General features: G+C 35.2%; 1 protein-coding gene across 1 annotated transcript in view; it reads left to right on the top strand.

Annotated features, from left to right (window-relative positions):
- Positions 1-20,749, top strand: part of LOC128245484 (feeding circuit activating peptides-like) — a 46,581-nt gene extending 25,832 nt beyond the window's left edge. Inside the window, exons 2-4 of the mRNA XM_052963666.1 lie at positions 13,036-13,197; positions 17,494-17,569; positions 18,231-20,749. Of these exons, the coding sequence (XP_052819626.1) occupies positions 13,036-13,197; positions 17,494-17,569; positions 18,231-19,033 (1,041 nt within the window). The 3' untranslated portion in view covers positions 19,034-20,749. The remainder of the gene's footprint in view (positions 1-13,035; positions 13,198-17,493; positions 17,570-18,230) is intronic.
- Positions 20,750-21,011: the final 262 nt, after the last annotated feature.

Genomic DNA, 21,011 nt, shown 5'->3' with positions numbered 1-21,011 from the left:
TTGCTAATTCTAAAGTGCGGATGCGTGGTTTAGTGGTCTAGTAGTAACACACTTGACTGTCAAAGCTGGGGTCGCAGGTACGATTCCCCGCCGCACGACTAAAACATACTTATCGTCTTTCGGGAGGGACGTTAAATGGGGCTCCTGTATGACCTTTCTATACACTGATGCACGTTTAAGGACCAGGATAGCTCTAACCAGGGTTACATTCTGTCTGTTCACTTTGCTCCTTAACCCTTAAATAGCTAACAACCTTAACGGAGCACTCGCCGAATGGGCAAGGCCTGAGTGCGGGAATAAATAAGCTTACACACCATCGTGTTCAAAGGCAAATGACCAGTGCCGAACAAACACGAACGAAAGACACAAAATGTCACAAGACAACACACAATGCACATATATCAAAATGTCACCGTTTCTAAATATTGGGAAAACCACCTTGGCACTGTCATTGACAATTAAACAAGAACTCAATGTGTCTATCCCGCTTGTGGACGCAAATATTCCATTACGTGTTGTATCTGTAATTAGAAAAACCTTTGCATTACGATAACTAACTTTACTCTTTCCTGTGCATTATATTTGGTCTTATTAAAAGGAATTATAATCAAATATTTAAATTAGTGCCATTAGATTGTATTGTGTAAAACATGCAGTAGAATGAAACTTGGTTTTTAGATTCGATCGTATCTCTTTTCCAATTTTATATAACACAACAATTTGACGCACTCGTACTTCGTTATTAATGATACTTGCAATCAGACCTACATGTTTCAGGGGAGCAGCTGCCGGTATGCCATGTAGGCCGCGGCGTACGCTTTTTTTCCAAAACACCGTTAGGAAATGTACGACAAATGCGCGTCCAACAATCTAGATGAAAAAAAATCTCCGCACGGAGAAATCTGCCCACGCATCATTTTTTCCAAAACTACGCAATATATAGTGATATTTTTGCTACGTTAATACCAATATAAACACGCCAGATATCAAGCTGAATGTGCTCTTAAAGTCAGTTACGTAAACAGCAGTGGTAAAACCAAAGCAACATTTACATAATGAGATGCGTGTGCCATGTACAAAAGTATGTGATACGGTTTAATGTTCAATGGCGAAACAGTTTTACATCATCTTTGGATGATGATACCGTTTGCCTGGATTGAATGGACGACATTTCATTTATGGTAATAGTTTCTTCTTTTCCAGAGAAGTGATCGATCAGTTATTGTCTGCTATTTGTCGTAAGACATATTTATGTTCTCAATATAGGCTCATAAAAGGCTGGTGTTTTGTATAAAATGTAACAGATAGCTGTTAAGAGATGACCTTAGCTTATCGGTGGTGGGTAAGAAATATATGGTGATTGTTAAACATCAGGAACTAGGCATTTTAAGTTTCAACCGATGAAGTCATTTTTCATTTTCATTTGGTTACTAATTAATTAGTATCTAATATATTGGAAAGTTCTGTTGTTTGTTCTTAAAAAAATATTTTATTATTTTTAAGAAGTTAAACATAGCATACCATAGCTTAAAGCTGCACTCTCACAGATTTATCGTTTTTGACAACTTTTTTATTTTTTGTCTTGGAATTAGCCATTTTTGCGTAAATATCAGCAAACCAATGATGACCAAATATCAGATCACTGTTTTTTCATATTTGGGCACGAAAATTAATATTTTATGGATTAAACCGTTACTAACGGTTTAAGAAAAATGCAGAAAAGATCAATTTTTGACATAAATATGAAAATCTGCGATCTGATTTTTTGTCAGCAGTCTTATATCACTCGTTTCCATGCATTTCCGCATAAATTGGCTTGTTCCAAGACAAAAAATAAAAAAGTTGTCAAAACGTTCAATTAGTGAGAGTGCAGCTTTAAATGTCAATGCAGAAAACACATGTATAATTAACGTATGGTGTTGTTGTTTTTTTCAAAGTTTATAACTGTTAAATCTGTTTACATTTTTAAATATCATTTACAAAATATGAATTTCAAACTTTCAAATCAATTCACCGGTAAAAAGTAAAGATAATTTTATGTTTATATTTTTCTTAAAACGTTTGAGTTAAACAATCTGCTTACATTATTTAAATATATGTTTTCAAGCGTATAGAATCTGTGCATAGGTAAATAATCGAATATATGTAGGTAAATCTCTTCTTCTATGAATGGTTTACTGAAGTTGTTTATCCTAGCATATTACCAAAAGAACGTCTCAATTAACGGCAACAGGTGTTTCTGAAGTAATCGTTCATTGTTTTGTGAATAAAATATTGTGAACATGAATTTCATTCGGTTCCAATCCTGGTCCAAAACAACTGGTAGGGACGGCGCAATATACCAATTCAAATATGTGCCTTCTTCAATAATTACATTGCCACAATTGTACTCAATAAAAAGGAAATGGTTTAATTCAGTTTCTTAGAAGCTTTTTGTTTTTTTACATTAAAGGCATATGTTTGGCGCAAAAGCATGTCTGCAAGTGACGTTGTCTGACTCTTAAGTTATATAGGTTCTAATGGAACTTCCTTATAATCACAAAAACGTTTGTGACAGTTTTATGTTTTACAATATACTAAGGCAATCGCCGATAGCACAAACGATTTTTAAGAAACTTTGCAACCACAAATTATATCAGTTTTGAAAACACACAGTATTTTACATTTTTTGATTTCCAAACCTTCTTAAGTTTGCGTTTTATTTTATTAATCCCCGACACTTCGCTAGCAATGATTCAACCTTGCACACTCTTCATTTATTTTAGTAAGCCGGGCGTGACAAGTTATGCTTTGGCACCAACAAGAAAATTACAACCGTGCACGACTTAAAAATACTTTTACTTCGTTTCTTTTTTGTGATCAGGTCATAAACATAAAGACAATTATCAAAAAACCTCGGTGTTTAACACTAGCTCGAGGTTTGAGGTCGAGCTCCGGCGTCCTCGTGTCAATGCAGTTTTACTGAAGATTGTCAATGAACAAATACAAATGTAGTGTTTAAACCGTCTTTGTCTAAACAATTACTAGCTCAATGTTTGTCTGCTATAGTATAGTATACCACTGTAGCCTTTGCTTGTCTTTGTAGTTTCCATTTTATTATGAATTATACAAGTCCAATTATTTAAGCAAAAATCCTGTACAGTGGAACACGACTAGAGCCCTTAGAGACACTGCAGCCTGCTTCAATACAGAGTTAATCTTTGCTTCACCACATAACCTATTTACCTTGATATCTAAATAAATAATTTTAAAAATTATTTTGTCGCATATATTAAATTGCTTACAAACCGTATGTCAACAGTAGTTATAGTGGTACTACAGTGTTGCAATCGTCTGTGTAGGCATGACCTCTATGGCTAGCTAGTAGCATGGTCTCAAGGACAGTTACTATTGCTTGTTCTGTTTTGATATAATATTGCATTTTTAAAACCAGGGAATTAATTTTCCAAGTACACAAGATTCAAATACCTTTTGGTGAAAAAATTGTAGTTTGTCAGTCTATCTACGTGTATAGATTAAACACAATTTATGGACAAAAATATTAAAAATGTAAACGGTAATAGAATACCAAATATGACTTTGTTTTACTTCTTTAATAAAAGCGAAATATTTTGGTGTCTTTGTCATCATACCATATACACTTTCAAGTGTAACTGGCCACGAGGTACACGAAATAGCAATTAATCGGGAACAACACCACCCAATACTGTTAACAACATTCCCCTTGGAGCGATTCATTTGTCCAATATCAATTGTGATGAAATATTAATTAAGTGTTCTTCGTTTGTATACAATATCCTGTATCACCATGAAAGAATGTACTATGGTATCATGTTTAAAAGACTCTCTTGTCTGTGTCATCTTTTATATAATAGCCCTTAGTTGCTTTAACCGTGTTTGGTGTTCGCACATATTTGTGGGCCAATGACAATCGAAGATTATCCCTAGAGATACCAAAAGGTTTTGCAAAACCTCGAAATAAAGATTTTAAATCAAAAAGACACAATTAGAATGTTCGTTCTACGTTCTTTATCGTCTCAGTCATTCAAGGTTTGTCCATACATAAGACTTTTATTTCCGAGGAATTTACGAATTTCGTTTTCACCTAAAATTTGTCCCTCGCGTGTCTTTGATCAGAGTTGCGCACCCGATGGCTCGCGGACACTTCGAAATTAAGACGCATCATGTGTTGAGCCGTCTGAAGCAACGCCTTTATGTGTTATGCATTGTCATTTGTGGACATGAAAAGTGCCATGTGCTGTAATAAAACGTCTTTCATTGACTTCTGTATAATCTTGTTGTCATCGAATAAATCATTTGCATTTTTTTATGTCAAAGGATATATACGTTGATGGAAAAAACAACAAATGAACAATGGAAAACGGCTGGCTATAACTTACTTAATGGTAAACAAGGAAAAAAGTTAAGTTTAGTTTAAAACAATTTATTAGCATTATTAAAAGAGATTCAGTTATCTGAACATGATGAATTTTCATTCCAGATGTATATTGGAATGCATAATGTTAATACTAATGACAAAATTCTGCAAACAGTTCAGCTTACTGTCAATCATTGTCTATCAATTAAAGTATATATGTATAATGAACTCATTTTCAGTTATCACATTGTTTAATATATATTCTGTCAAAAAAGTTATTTAGAATTAACGTCACCCACTTGTTTTCTTACATCGGATGTAACCCGTGGTGACCAATGTGAAAAACCCTTTGAAGTCACGTGATTCCACATCCTGGTATAGAATGAACGACATTTCAATAATGGAAGCATTTTGTACTTGCCAGAGAAATAGATCTTTCAGCAATTCCCTGAATATGTCATTGGATATGTTTATGTTATCAGTGTGAACGGGTTGACCTTTTAATGTTACGCGATTTTGTTCCAGTCCCTTTCGATATCGATAAGAGATTTTCGCACAGTCGCATTGAAGATATTGCCCAAGTTGTGGGAACACTCGCTAATATTTGACCCATCGCATTCGAATGTTTGAAAAAAATAAACACCAAATCTAACTCCAGTCAAATAACGAAGACTTGGCTCTTTAAGAGGCATAGAATGCTCTTTGTTTCATTTAAAATGGTATAGCAAAAGAAAAAATATCTAGTGTTAAGTCTTTATTTTAAGCAAAATGTTGCCTTTCGACGTAGTATATATGATCACGTGGTATACACACACTGTATATGTTTAGCAAGAGTACCACCAACTTCGGCATTGTCATGCTGAATTTAGTACGAAAATAATCCTGCACAAATTAAAAAAAATGATTGATTAAGAAAATGTATTAGCTGTTTTAGTTTATCAGCATGCAACCCTGGAATGGAAACTGGTACCGCAATTGCTGATGGAATTAATAAATGTTGCTCGTCAATTATCGTAGAAGTAGAGAATCATTTTATGTTATGTTGTACATTTAACAATGTATTAAGACATACATACAAAGACAACATCTCCTTCTCTTCTATAAATATGTTAAATCTCTTTTACTAAGCAATTCGACTAGAAAATCGCTAAATACGGTAAAACAAAGTTAAAATTGCAATTGAAATTACAAATTACAAATTACCTTGGATCTTTGACTGTTTCTTAATTATACTCTAATAAGTTTATATAAATGATTTATAATTTGACTGTCTTACTACTGTGATTTTGGTGTGTGTTTTTATGGCATTATGTTCTCTACTGTACTACATAGCCTGTGTGCGTGTGTTAATGTGTTTGTGTTATCACCATGACCATGTGTTTAATGGCCACAGACATTTGTATGCTGTTTTTTTCCAAAACAACTTTAGACTTGAACTTCCAAGTATTAATCTATATCAATGAAACTATATAGTACGAAGCGTTTCCCTCTATAAACAATATGTGGCCGTATTCATAATTCATTTTAAGTCAATTCTGAATTCAGTCATGTTCCTGATTTTAGTATCTCATTGGTTTTATAATATAATTACTTGAATTTTTTGACAACTTCTAAACTACTTTATTTTCGCCGACTTTATTTAATACACTTTTATATTAAGAAGAAATTGATGGTACACTTCCCTTTGTTTCGACGATAATGTTTTTAAATGCTTAAGATAGAAAATGACTGAAAATGGTGTGTGTGTTTTTATTACGTCCAAGTACATAAATCTTGTTTTCTTGCATAAAGGCAAAAAGGAACACAACATGGAGCCATATGTAGTGAAAATTAGAGCACATGTGTACATTTTATAACGGTCATTAAATCTCTAGTACCATTCATTCAAAACTTGTTTCGCCCAATAGCTCATGCAATGGCTTCGTTTATGACCAAATTTGTTTCAGATTATTGAAAAGGACGGAACGAATGGCCAAATGTAATCGTCCCTTGTTAACCGCTCTTTATTCCATGATCTCATTGCCTCAATAGTACTCAATGAAGAAGGGATGATTTAATTTATCCTCTTAGAATGAGGCTTTTAACCAAGAAACATTCTTGTGGTAGAGAAGAGATGCCATGTAAGTTTTTCATTAATATCAGTGTCGTTTGTGGCCGAAGTGAATCCGAAAATGGGCCCTTTTTACAAAGAAATAGTTGTGTAAGCATTCTAAATCGTAATTTATTTTGTCACTTGCACACTAATTTACCCGAGAATAGGGCGCCTAATGTGTTAGGTCAGTTGACCACTAGATTTTTATATACGGTCAGTTGGTTACGGGACAAGTTCTGTGAACTTCATTAGAAATGAATAGAGGATTTGTAGTATTTATCGTCTTCGACTCACCCAATATTTTCCTATCCATGATTCGCGCCAAATATTCTATATCTATCTGTGATGTTTTGTGTTGCACAATATGACGTTGGGTTCTTTTAACTATACGTCCGTGTCATTTGTGCAAGCTAAGTAATGAATTGTATTCATGACATCCACTGCGTCTAACCTCATCCCCCGCGATCACGTTCAACTGCATATTGATTTAGCCGATTCCAACTCAATCGTGTGTAATTCTCATGTTTCTTGTAGTAATCCAGAGCTTAGTTATTTATTAATGCTTCGTCACGAACAACAACAATTACAACCATTCACAACCGATGGATTTTTCTTTATTTCATTTGCAATTCACAAAAAAAGGGAGATGGGCGTAAAATAATTCCGTAAAATAGCCAGGCGTTTTTGTTAGCATAGCAAATACAGAGAAAAACATCAAAATTGATTTCAACTGATCCTAAAATTGCCGATCTATTTTTTGTTTGGGAATTTCACAATTATCTTCATTTATATTATCATTTACCGTTGTTGTTTTTTATTTCATTTGCAATTCACAGATAATGTTCATGAATGTTATCATTTACCGCGATACTTTCTTTCATCGGCATTCAACGTTTTTTAACATTAGGAATGTTGAAACTTAGATTCCTACGCCTTGAACCCTTCAACAAATGTTGATATATGCTCAAATATAAGTCTTTGAAGTCAATGAGTTTTAATAGCCTCACTAATGCGATTCAATAAAAGCCTTAAAGGTTAGAAGTTCCTCTCGTTCGTGTAAGAGACCTTGTGGGCGTTTGGTTTTGTTGTCAGTTTTCTAATTGTTACTTGTACCAGCGTAGATTCGCACCCCACTAAAACAAGGATATTTTTAAAATACTTTTTTTAAACTTTAAGTGTATTTTTTCTGCAAGTTCGGTATCAAATAGTTAAACAGTTATATTAACACAAGTGTTTTCTTATGCATTACCGGGAAATAAAGGCTGGTTCCAAAACATGAGCGAGTCCGTTTAAGGTAATCAATGTACAAGGTTTGGAGTTGTTGGTTCCTGGTGATCACATATTTATTTTGCATCATTTTAACGAGTTGTCTAAGGTACGTTATAACTAAATGTCAAGTGCCCGGATGTTGTCCAGGATGCACTTTTTATGTTTAAGATTGAGACTGCTACTTTAGGTTAATATTTTAATTAAGTTTCGTTTTACTTTGAACTTAATTCACTACCTGCAATAAATGGTGCTTCACTTCAATTTGAACATCAATGAGAGAGAACTTTCAACGGACAAAATGACATAGATTGTTTATTTCTTTTAACAATTAAATTTAAAGGAAATGAATCGATGTCATATACGTGAACCTTTAGAACCGGTACTTCTCCAATCGGAAGTTTACCTATATACATTGAAATATTTAAGAAAATTAATTAGTTTTGTAACCTTTGTGAGGTGACACAGACCACGTTAGAAATGTACCAAACAATTTAATACAAACACGTATTTTTCACCTGAAAGGATTGCTAAACATGTCCTTTTACGTCCGATTTCGGTTGAAATGAAGAACAAAATTATAAATTGCAACAACGTTATCTTTCACAATTGCTCGGTCATAGTGTTTTCATAGGCTTTCAAATGATATCAAAATGATGGGTGGCCATTTAGCATTGACATTAACCTAAAATGCCTTTTTCGCTTGGTTTAACTAATTCAGTCTTATATAATTTGACCCAGTACTTGTTTCATGTAGAAAACGGAGTTACGTTATATTTCTTGTTTTTCGTCTTCTAAACTATTAAGTCCCGGCGCCGACTTAATTATATACAAGGTCAAAAATAAATAATACCGATCGTATTGTTGACGCGAAATGTCAATCAAGCCAGCGCGTTTGCACAAATCGCTGTAAAATCCAATAAACCAACATAAATGACTTCATGAAATTTTTGCGGTGTTTTTTCGTCTGAAGCTTTTGAAACGATTAAATCAGAATCCGCCCTGTGATCCTAATGGAGAAGACATGAGAGTGAGAACTAGGTTTAGTCATAACAGCTAATAGCTGGCTTGGAATAAGAAAAAATGCATCCATTAAAATAAGACCTGATCAAATTTCTCGAAAACTCTTAAGCGTAACCCACTTAATTATCTTATTTCATTTAGCAATATTACAAACATTCATATGATTTCATGAAACAGCAAGAAGTTTGTCTTATTTATCTCAAATATTATTTCCTTTAAAGCTGCACTCTCACAAATTGAACGTTTTAACAACATTCTTATTTTTTGTCTCGGAAGGAGCAAATTTTTACGAAAATCCATGGACACCAGTCATATAAGACTGCTGGCAAACAATTGATCGCAGATTTATATATTGAAGTTCAAAAATTGAGGTTTAATGCATTTTTCTTAAACCGTTAGGTTTACTCCATAAAAAATTAAATATGAAAATCTACGACCTGAGTTTTTGTCAGCAATGTTATATCATTATTTTAGCAGATATTTACGCAAAAAATGCCCCTTCCAAAACAAAACAAAAATAAAAAAAAAGTTGTGAAAATGGTAAATCTGTGAGAGTGCAGCTTTAAATGCCTCAAAACTCTTTAAATAGAGAATATACTAGTAACACTTTTTATACCAAATCAAAAAAAAAACTTGTGCTGAACTTGATCCTGTGATAAGGGACTGAAAATGTTTAAAAAATTGGGGCCTGAGTCGGTATTTAATAAATATCTTCATATCCTAGTAAAAGTCATTTTCCTAAGTCAAATATCTCACTTATCATATGATATGATAAATGTATACTATCTAAAATACTGTATTTTCATTAATTTAGAGTTTAAAGATGCACTATTAGTCAAAAAATACGATTTACCACATTACATGATATTGTTTTAATTTCCCAAAAGGGATAAATAAATGTCGAAAACAACGGTTCTTATGAAGGATATCGAGTTTGATTTGAAAGAAATGAGCAGAAAACACGGTATTTCTACCTTATGAGACTATAGAATATCACAGTCAATATTTTAGCATTCACCAATCATTTAATATTTGTGCGCTTCCTGCTATTAAATACACGGTTACAATCTTCTTATAAGTAATTAATAATTTCCATAAATGCATTATTTAGTAAGTAGTAATAGGATTATAAGTCAAAATTAATGTTTGTTATACTTGTGTATGTAGTGATTTTGAATAAGAGTGTCACTTTAAAGTCACTGGTACATTTATTTCAATCTAACTACGGAAATCTTAGGAAATCGACTTCAGATAGAAAATTGACTGAAGATGTTTTATAAATACCGGCCCTAATGTACTTAACATATTTATACAGAAACTAAAATGCATTTTATTGCAGTAATGCAAATATCATCTAAAATGTCAATGCATTTCTCATTTTGCACCCATTCTCCGCATTATCCCGTATGGTTTCCGCTCTATCTGTGGTACAACCCTTCTAGGAGGTAATCAAATGTTTCCTTTGCCTTTTCAAATTAGGAGCAATTAAGTCATTAAAGTGTTGTAGGGTTTCCATTAATGTGTTATTTCTCTCTATGGCTTCATATTTCCAACAACAGCCAATAGCTACTAGCTTGTTCATTATTTGCAGTAAACACCAAAACATTAGCTTTCAGCTTGATAAAATGGTATAAAAACACTATAAATGTCACACTGTATATGAACTATTCGCATTTAGTATTTAGAACTTAAATACAAATCAGTTTGATAAGGAATGTGAAGTTTACAATATCATCAAATTGTCACATAACATTACCAACACTATTTATTGCATACCTGTTCAATTTCCGTCTAAAATATATGGAAACCGGGATAAAAACCGAATTACACCCTTTTTCTGATTCCATACCACACAGCTTTATAAAGCGCATGCGCAATTCTACTTCCGCAATACTACGCGAAACAATATCGACGAATGTCGTCGAATGTAATTGCTGCTGCAAAGAAAATAATTGGTGTTAAATTACTTACAATGTATGAAGTGAAATAAATACTGTGTGAATTGCTTGATCTGAGGGATTGTATCACTTCTCGTTGCTTCGAAATCGACGTTTGATATTGTGCCACATGGACTTTATGCAAGCTGCTCGACGAGATACAATCTTACGGATCAACCGACTAACATAATATTCCCTAAACACATGTAGACATACTGACAGACTTATGACATTTGAATTTGTTAAATCTCTGTGCTGTTTTGTTTGGTGTCATATTTAGTGTGCATTTGTTTTGTGATTTGACGAACGCAATAACATCTACACGAAACTGTTCTTAACACAGTTAAAAAATGTCTCAAATTCTTCACCCGGGCTTATCAGTTCATCCCAGCCGGTTGAAAGATAGTGTATAAGAAAGATGTACTTTTATTTAAACTCTTTGAAATGGTTAACTGATATTTATTTTATCTGTGAAAATAAACGATAACATCATCAAACAGGAAGCAAATACACTGTTTATTATGACTTCACCTGTCAAGTGCAAATAAACAAAATCACAGACCGACCTATTTTAATAAGTATTTTCCATTATTTCGCCATCAACATAAATACATTATGCACTTACATACATTGTATGATAAAAAATGACCATGTCCAGCATTCCATTTCACTTGATTGTGATTGAGAAGTTCAGTTGATTTATTTCATTTTTAAACCAGAAAATATGAAACATATACATTTTTATAAAACCAACCAACTACCTTTTACACAGTAACACGTATAAATAAGTACAAAGTAACGTATACCCAGGGGAATTATACAAAAAACAGGGTCGTATTTCGCCTAATCATTTTTAGACTATCTGCGCATGCGCTCAGGTAGTCTTAAGACCGCAAAATTCAAAGAACTACTTCTTTTCATGTTGTTTTAACCCAATTTGTTTTGTCTCAAACTGCTCTATGTTTAGCAGAATGACGACGAGATTATAAAAATAGATTAGTTGTATTGTGGTCCGAGTATGAGTTTGTGCTTGTTCGGCTATTTCCGCGCTGTATTTCTGTGTCTCGGTGTTTTATTTTTAGCAGAATAAAACTATTTTTAGATAGTTATATTTATCAGATTAATGTGGATCAAAATAATAGAGGCTCTGGTAGGACGGTAACATACTGATATTCACTCTTGAGTTTAGACAGGGTTTGTTATAATAACCTGGTGTGACCCTGAAGCACGATTATTTTTAATGGTGTATTTTTGATATTACTTTTATGAGATAAGAAACAAAAAAAAAAAAAGTCAAAATAGTTGTATCTCAGGTTTTTCGTTGCTAATGCTTCAAATACTATAATTTGCCTGCTATACAATAACAAAATACTATTCATTCTATGATTTTAGGCGTATACTTTTCTAATACTAGTAAGATGTTTTCATTTTTTGCGTAACAACTTCGTTCCGGTGTTTTCCTGGCATATTTTTGGACATAAGGCTTTCAATTTACTTAAACACACATGCCCTGATACGACAGTGAGTAATGCATAAGTTTGATGATGCAACGTACTGAAAGTAGTTCGGATTTAACCTGTAAAACATCTAAAGAGTGCGAAGCGTTCATAAAAGCACTAGTATTATTTCTCCACAGATACTTACATATCACATAAATAACATTTATAAAAAAATCATATTGCCATTCTTAGAACAGACAATTTCCGATAATCTAAGAATAGTTTCAACTACATTAACTGACCGATTTTCTAAAAATAGTTTCTACATACATTAACTGACCACATGTTTGTCCTCACCGCGGGAAAACGACCATCTGATAAGCTCTGTATTTTGATAGAAATTATTTCTGAAGTTGCTCGTAAAAATCATTTTCCTTATACAATTAAAACGTGTTTGTTCATAAAACTTGCCATAAGTATAATATCTAATCAAAGCACCGAAAAACCTTTAGAAACGATTGAAAGGGGCATGCATTGTAACATTAAATACATGGGGATGGGTGATTACGACGATTGTCAAAGTGACATTTACATAAACAAAATGACACGAGACGCCATAAAATAGATATAGATATGTGTTTCCTCGCCCAGTGTGGGCACAAGCGCTCTTGGCCCTCGGCACATTTTTATCTTTTATCTGTGTGCCCTTCACCCATTCCCATAGTTCAAATACAATTTGCAACTCTCACATATTTGCATATCTTACACGTTCACAGTGTAAATATAAGAAAAAGGATCACCAACCTACTTAGTATTTGTCTCATTACAGAATTCAGGAGCATTTTGAAACCCGCTGCGTAACCAACACATTATCATGTATTAAAATTTGTCTCATTACAGAAGCGGACGCCCCTGGTGTTGAGTCAGTTCTACGATGCTCTCGCATCGACAACCACGCCCTCTTCATCCGCAGGTGGGCAATGGCCCTGGTTTGAGGTCCTCCCATCACCCTCATCCCCCATATCGGATTTCAAACGCAGGGACGCTGGGCAAGAACCACAGGTATTCTGTCATGTCTGTTACCAATTAGTAAACATATCCCTCTGTGGATCTGTAACTCATGAGCAAACATCTCCCTTGTGTTTCTGGTAGTCGGTAGCAAACATATCTCTCTGTGGGTCTGTTATTCACGAACAAACACCACCCTCTGTGTTTCTGTTGCTCATGAGCAACATCCCCCGATTTGTTTCTGTTACCAATGAGAGTGTAATTTCCGTCTGTCAGTCTGTTACTCTTGAGCAAATCATTTCCACTGTCATGTCGTTACTTAAGAGCAAACCTCTCCCTCTGACTTTGTTACTTAAGAGCAAACCTCTCCCTCTGACTTTGTTACTCATGAGCCATCATTTCCCTCTGTGTGTTTGTTTGTCTGTTGCATTCTTCCCTTTCGTGACCTTATTTTTGGTTCGCTTTTATTGTAACTAAACAGAAAACAGACTGCCTGCTGAAGAATTGGAACCAGAGTGGTTTACCCTCGTATCTCTGCATGTTAACTGCGCTTTCATTGTTTTGCTTACTCTTCATTTTCCCTTGCGAAAACTTTAACTGTTTTTGTTTGCTTTGCGTAGTTCCATTACTCTCACATTATAATAAATATTTAATTGTGTAAAATGATTATTTTTTATTTATTTATTTTCTAATCTTGCATCAATTCATCATAACCCCAGTAACGTTGTTCTTTCGTTGAACAAACCACCAGTTTGAGGTGTGTGTTTTTCAAACAGTTTAAATATTGGGAAGTTCATTTAAGACGACATTGGTATTTCCACAGACGTCGGTCCAGTTGAGAGTTTAAAGATGCACTCTTACTCCCAAATAAGATTTACCACAATTGCTTTAAAGAGGATGAATACATGTCGAAAACAATGGTTCTTATGAAGGATACTGAGTTAAATTTGAAAGAAATGGGCATAAAACACTGTATTTTTATTCTTGAATGAGTTCATTGTGTAGGTAAATCCAATAGATTGATAACATATTCTTCAAACACTACACTCACTTTTTAAAGCTGAAATTTTCGTCCAACACTGTGGACATCATCAGAGTAACTGGCCTGACTATCGCTCACTCGCAGCTCTGACACTCGGGACTTCCCGCCGAATTTCCGTAATCCGGCGAAAAGTGGCGGCACACAGAGAAACTTTCACGTTGGCTATCTAAGAAAAAGGAGTCATCGGAACCAGATTTATCTGGTAGTCAGCTCAAAAAATGGGTAAGAAACATTTCATCCGTTACACTTTCCCCCACACAAGAAAAAGTACTGTCTAAAGGTCTGAACTTTGCAGTCTCCCCAGAAAATGTACCGGTGTCAGAGTACATTTGTGCCACGGAAAAAGTATGCTCATTTCTTGACAATAATGAGGCGGATATTGTGCGAACTGAGGTTGTTGGGTTACTAAAAAACGCCAAGTTGTCGAAAGGGAACATTTCTAAGGAGGAAAGAGTGGCTTTGAGAGAGTTGTCAAAAAATAAGGATATCACTATTCTCCCAGCCGACAAGGGTAAGTCCACCGTTGTATTGGATACCACTGACTATGAGGGGAAGGTGAGAGTGATGCTAGGTGATGAACGGACGTATGTGAAGTTAGATAAAGACCCCACATCAAATTATAAGAGGAAGTTGGTTTCTATATTGACAGGCTTCAAAAAAGATGACAAGATTACAGAAGGACAGTATAGACATTTATACCCTACAGCAGAGCAGGTACCTAGAATGTATTGCACTCCGAAAATTCACAAGGAGGGGAACCCACTCCGACCGATCGTCGACTATACAGGATCTATCGGTTATAACAGCTCGAGGCTGTTAGCAGATGTATTAGGTCCACTAGTGGGATTAAGTGAGTACCATGTGAAAAACTCTAAACATTTGTCAGACTCGTTGAGTACAGTGATGATTGAAGACAACGAAGTGTTTGCCTCACATGACGTGGTGTCACTTTTCACCAACACCCCCATCGACAAGGCCCTATCAGTCATAAGAGACCGCCTAGAGAAAGACAAGACCCTAAAAAATAGAACCAAGCTGAGTGTGGATGACATCATGAATCTAACAGACTTTCTTTTGACTACAACATACTTTCAGTTCAGAGGTGACATATACCAACAAAAGTTTGGCACCGCTATGGGAAGTCCAGTATCTCCGATAGTGGCTAACCTGTATATGGAGTTTTTGGAAAGAGAAGCCATTGCAACTGCTCCGGTGACATGTAAACCAACCTTGTGGAAACGCTACGTAGATGACATATTAGAGAAGATTCAGAGAGGACAACTACAGAACCTCACTGACCACCTCAACACTGTAGACGTTACCAATAACATCAAGTTTACCCACGAAGAAGAAAGCAACGGGGCCATTCCATTCTTGGATACTCTCATCACCAGGAAGGAAGATGGTAGTATCAAACTGCTAGTATATAGAAAGAAAACCCACACGGACCAATACCTGAATTTTTCATCCCACCACCCATTACAGCACAAGCTGAGCGTGGTCAGAACTCTATTAGACAGGTGCTACAACCTCGTCACCGAAACTGAAGATAGAGATATAGAGGAAGAACATGTAAAACAAGCTTTAGGCCAGTGTGGGTACCCTGATTGGACAATAAAGAGGGTTAAGACCGAGATTTTGAAAAGAAAAAATGAAAACAAGGACAAGAAAAAAGTGAAACATACAGATAGAGACAATAAATCTAAAGGGATGGTGGTTATTCCGTATGTGAAAGGGCTATCTGAAGCAGTGAGCCGGGTGTTTAATAAACATCGAGTCGCCACGGCCATGCGCCCACATCAGACACTACGCAACATCTTAGTGCACCCCAAGGACAAACAGGAAACAACAGAGAAAGCAGAAGTAATTTACAAAATACCTTGTAAAAATTGTGATAAAGTCTACGTGGGAGAATCGGGGCGAAAATTTGGAATAAGACTGAATGAACACAAAAAAGATTGTGAAACAAACTCAAATAAGGCATTTACTAGATCAACTAGAAAACAATCAGAATCGACAATAGAAAAAAGTGCAATCACAGATCACCAGAACATAAATAATCATGAAATAAACTGGGAGGGGGCACGCGTAATAGAGAGAGAATCAGACTGGAGAGTGCGAAAAACGAAGGAGGCTATTTGCATCAAAACTGAGGGGGCAGTTATGAACCGGGACGAGGGGGCCTTCCTTTCTGGGATTTACAACCCACTTTTCGCCGGATTACGGAAATTCGGCGGGAAGTCCCGAGTGTCAGAGCTGCGAGTGAGCGATAGTCAGGCCAGTTACTCTGATGATGTCCACAGTGTTGGACGAAAATTTCAGCTTTAAAAAGTGAGTGTAGTGTTTGAAGAATATGTTATCAATCTACTGTATTTTTACCTTATGCGACTATAGTAGATCACAGTAAATATTTTAGCATTCACCAATCATTTAATAATTTTGCAACTTCTGCTATTAAATACACGGTTACAATCTTGCTATCAGTTATTCATATTTTCCATAAATGCATTATTTAGTAAGTAGTTAAAGTTTAATCAGTCAAAATTGATGTTTGTGATAGATGTGTATGTATTGATTTTGAATAAGAGTGTCACTTTAAGTTATGCTACTAGGTTGTGGGTCATAGTGCCCAGGCAGATTGTAGTCCTGGTCAAGAGCTACTCTCTATTTAAATTGAATTGAATTGTCACTGTCACTGTCATACGGGAGACCGGTTTAAGACAATTGGTAATTTTATTGTTGATGTGGGGGCTAGGGGCTAGATTGTCACATACGTGTATAAACCACTAGACCACGTATCTGCAACAGTTTTGTGTTGACACTAATGTGACCATTAAAATACTATTTCTTAGCGACAAAAGGACAATTATTGATATTAAAACATGACATACTTATGGTAAAGCAAACCCATACTGTATTTATTCTCCGGTATATCTTCTTCTTTGATATTTGTTCGAATTTTAACTGTCATAGAACATTTGTATCGATGGCATAGTTACTTTCAACTGATATGTGGAGGCTGATTTCTGCTTTTTCGTGACGGCGAGCTTTCGAGCTATTCACGCGCAAGGGCAAAGAGTTGACGAGTTCAAGGCGAAACAACGCTATTTCTATAGGAACGAAAACACGCCAAGACATGATGTCTCATTACAAAAGCAAAGAAATATGTGGCTGTAGGTTTAAAGCATTCTCGTACAACAGAATGATGATGCTATGCGTACTACAGTTAGATCATTAAATCCCTGATAAATGAGAATGGATTAAAGCTTGAAAGCGTTTACGTTACATGTCTTTGTAATTTTTTTCAGAAGAAAGAGCGACAACTGGACACGCTAGGAGGCATTTACCTCAATGACCACAGGCCGCCAAGAGGTGCTGACTCCGGTAAAACCGCTTTGAAAGCATATTTTTTAACACCCATTAATATGAATAATTTCTCTTTTGTTCAATGTAAATTAGGCTTAAAGGGATTGTTTTGTTTTTTGCAATGTGTAATTTGCTTCATTGTGTATGTCCTTGCCCTTCAAAATATAATCTATTTATATTTGTCCGTGCGTTGTCCGGTTAGCGCAGTGGTAAGCGCACTTATTTAAGCGATCCGGCTTGGGCGCATGTGAGTTTAGTTTTTGGTCCACGTTGGACAATTGGGTTTCCTCCGGGTACTCCGGTCTCCCCCACATAACAAGACTACTGTATACTCTTGCGAAACATCGTGCCTAAGAGAGTGATTAGTATTATGTTGTTATAACTGAAATATAATCTACTTAACCGTCATTAAATCTATACATGCATGATATCCGAATGCATTCTTACATTGAAAAAAAAACAATGTTTATTGTGTAATTACATGAAGCATAAATATGTACTTAAGAGAATTTCTTTACTGAAATGATAGCAAATCTATCTTAAACAATTCAAAAGAATGTATATTAGATGAATGAATTCGAACGAGACTATGTACCACACTGTTTGTCCGTCAGTACGTTTTATCACCGTTTTTGTATTTATATTTTCTGTTTACCCAACATATCGATGTTGATTTCAGACATGTATTACTCAGACGATGGGGAGTTCGAAGGTGGACGATCGGAGGAGGACATGGCAAAGCGTTCTCTGGACACTCTTGGAAACATGCAGTTACACGGATACAAGCGGGCTCTGGATACACTTGGCGCCATGCAGCTTCACGGCTACAAACGCTCCCTAGACACTCTTGGTGATATGCAACTGCACGGATATAAGAGGGCATTCGACACATTAGGTAATATGCAGCTTCATAGCTACAAGAGGAGATTTGATACACTTGGTGGCGCTAATTTGCATGGAGGCTATAAACGGTTCCTGTCGTCCCTTGGAGGCACTGAAGTCCATAATTATAAAAGAGCCATTGATAGCTTAGGTGGGACATATTTGCATGGCTATAAAAGATTGTCACCGCTAGGAGGAACCAACGTCCACGCAGGATTTGCGAAGCGGTTTCTGTCGTCTTTGGGGGGAACTTACGTACCGTCGGACAAACGATCATTCGACAGTCTTGGGGGCGTAAATTTGCATGATGGCTATAAACGGTTTCTAAGTTCACTTGGAGGGACTAACATCCACGACGGAGGTATGAAAAGGACTCTCTCCTCTCTTGGAGGGATGAATCTACATGGAGGGTTTAAGCGGACATTGGATCCCTTAAGTGGAATGGATGTCTATAATTACAACCAAGGCGCCGATAGCTCAAATGAAGATGATACTGACAACAACACGGAAAATGAGTATGGAATTATGCGAGTAAAACGAAGTGATCATGTAAATCCGGAGAGTGCAATACAATCTGAGGACATGCAGGAGAAAAACTAGATTCCATTGATGGACTCTTTATGTTCTTGTGTCATTCCATTAATTTCTCATTTTGTAGATGACGCCTGGAAGTAATAATTGAAGTGTGTAACTGATGCCTTCATATTTGTTACGTAATATCAGACATGTTACTTGAAACGAAAACAAACAATTTCAAAACATGACAAATTGTGAAAACTCTGAAACGGAGCAGATTACATGGGCATAATTGTTTAAATGATTGAGAGTGCGGAATACCATTGGGGGAAAAAGCAACTATGAGTGTTGCGTTTTATGACTTTTGGGGATTATATAATACCTTTTTAGCGGGCATTAGAAGCCGTTGATAGTACTGCACATACCATTAGTGTCCGTAAAAACTCCCAAATAAATCGGGGCTGATGTATACATACCGGGGGCTGGCCTACGACAAGCATTATATTGATTATATTGAATACCCCCCCCACACACACACACACCCCTGCACACACTGTCAGGTGTGTCCCGTTACATAACTTGTATTAATCTTCGATAACGCTTAACGGCTATGCTTATATTTATCTTTAGTCTTCTTGCTTTTTCATTAATGAATATGGAATACATTAGGTGAAATTGTAATGCAAAACAACTCTTTGGCCAGTTGTGTGCTCTTTTTTAATAATGTTTCGTTGCAATAAGTATATATTCTGACGTGAGGATGTAGTTGATGTTTTGTTCCTATAAAAGCTGTTCGTACTCTTAGACATTGAAAGCAAACACAGTCGTGCATGATATTGTAAGTAAAACGTTAACCTTTCTAATGACAGTAACTCCAATCGGAGATCGTTATTTTCTTACATTTGGAATATTTTGACCAAAACATGTCAAAAGATTCTATCTGCTTATTTATCTAATGTCACTTAGAACCTTTTGCTTTCTCTCTTTGTGCATAACAAAATACTAATTCTCGAAACAAACACCACCTATAAAGTGCTACTCAATTAGTTATTCCATGTAAAAATGGTATTCCAAGCATGTGTGTTGTCTGATCCTTGTCATTCGGTGGTTGTCCAGTCAATTCTCTATGGATATTACAATTTATGAACAAATTAAGACCTATGTTTTGGAACTGGGACTATTTTGGGCAAAAATATTTTTGTTTCCAATAACATCTCGAACAAAAAAGGACCTATATCATGGTATATAATAATAATAATAATAATAATAATAATAATAATAATAATAATAATAACAATAATAACAACTTTATTTATATCGATACTGTATATTTTTTTTAATATTAAATGGTCAAATTTAACATGTTTACTCAAAAAAACATATTGTTTAGGAAATTACACTACGGCAAAAAGTGTAGGGTCGGGAGAAAACAATAGGGTCGATCGGCTAAGTGGAATAGCATGTTTTACACCTAAGAAGTTAATATTCAAACTCAGTAACCATGTAACTTAAAAGTAGTATCAATAGAGAACGTACTTTGCCATTTTCTCGTTCTCCGTGTTCTGTTTTATGTTTTCGTTTACATTACATTTATTTCAGTCAGATTTAGACAATATCTTCATAGATCAAAAACCATGTCTGAACATTTTGAATACGCAATAAATCTTACTTGAAGCGATTTCTGTGATTTGAGCATTAACTCTCTGCAAAACAGACCTGTAACTTTTGACAATCACATAACAAACTGTATTTTCATTGCAACATTTGATGGTCTTAAAGAATTATTAAAAGTCTGAAACCTATGAATATGTTATTTCTTTTTTGTTGTTGTTTAAGCATCATGTTTAAGATTGTAAGCAGTTAAAATGGATATAGGAGAATATTTAGTTATCTTGAGCTGAATCAAAGCAGCCAAATTGTTAGGTTGGTTTATTCTTGACTTGCAAAATAGCCCAATCTCTTTAGCTAAATGGGTATTATAAATAATAAATTTGAAATAAAACACACATATAGCTAATTATCCTTTATTTCATATTAAACGTATATGCATGGATATGGTAAC

The sequence above is a fragment of the Mya arenaria genome, chromosome 9 (assembly GCF_026914265.1).
Source record: "Mya arenaria isolate MELC-2E11 chromosome 9, ASM2691426v1".
Taxonomy (NCBI): Eukaryota; Metazoa; Mollusca; class Bivalvia; order Myida; family Myidae; genus Mya; species Mya arenaria.
Note: the sequence above shows the minus strand (reverse complement) of the source record. Positions and strands in the feature narration are given on the sequence as shown.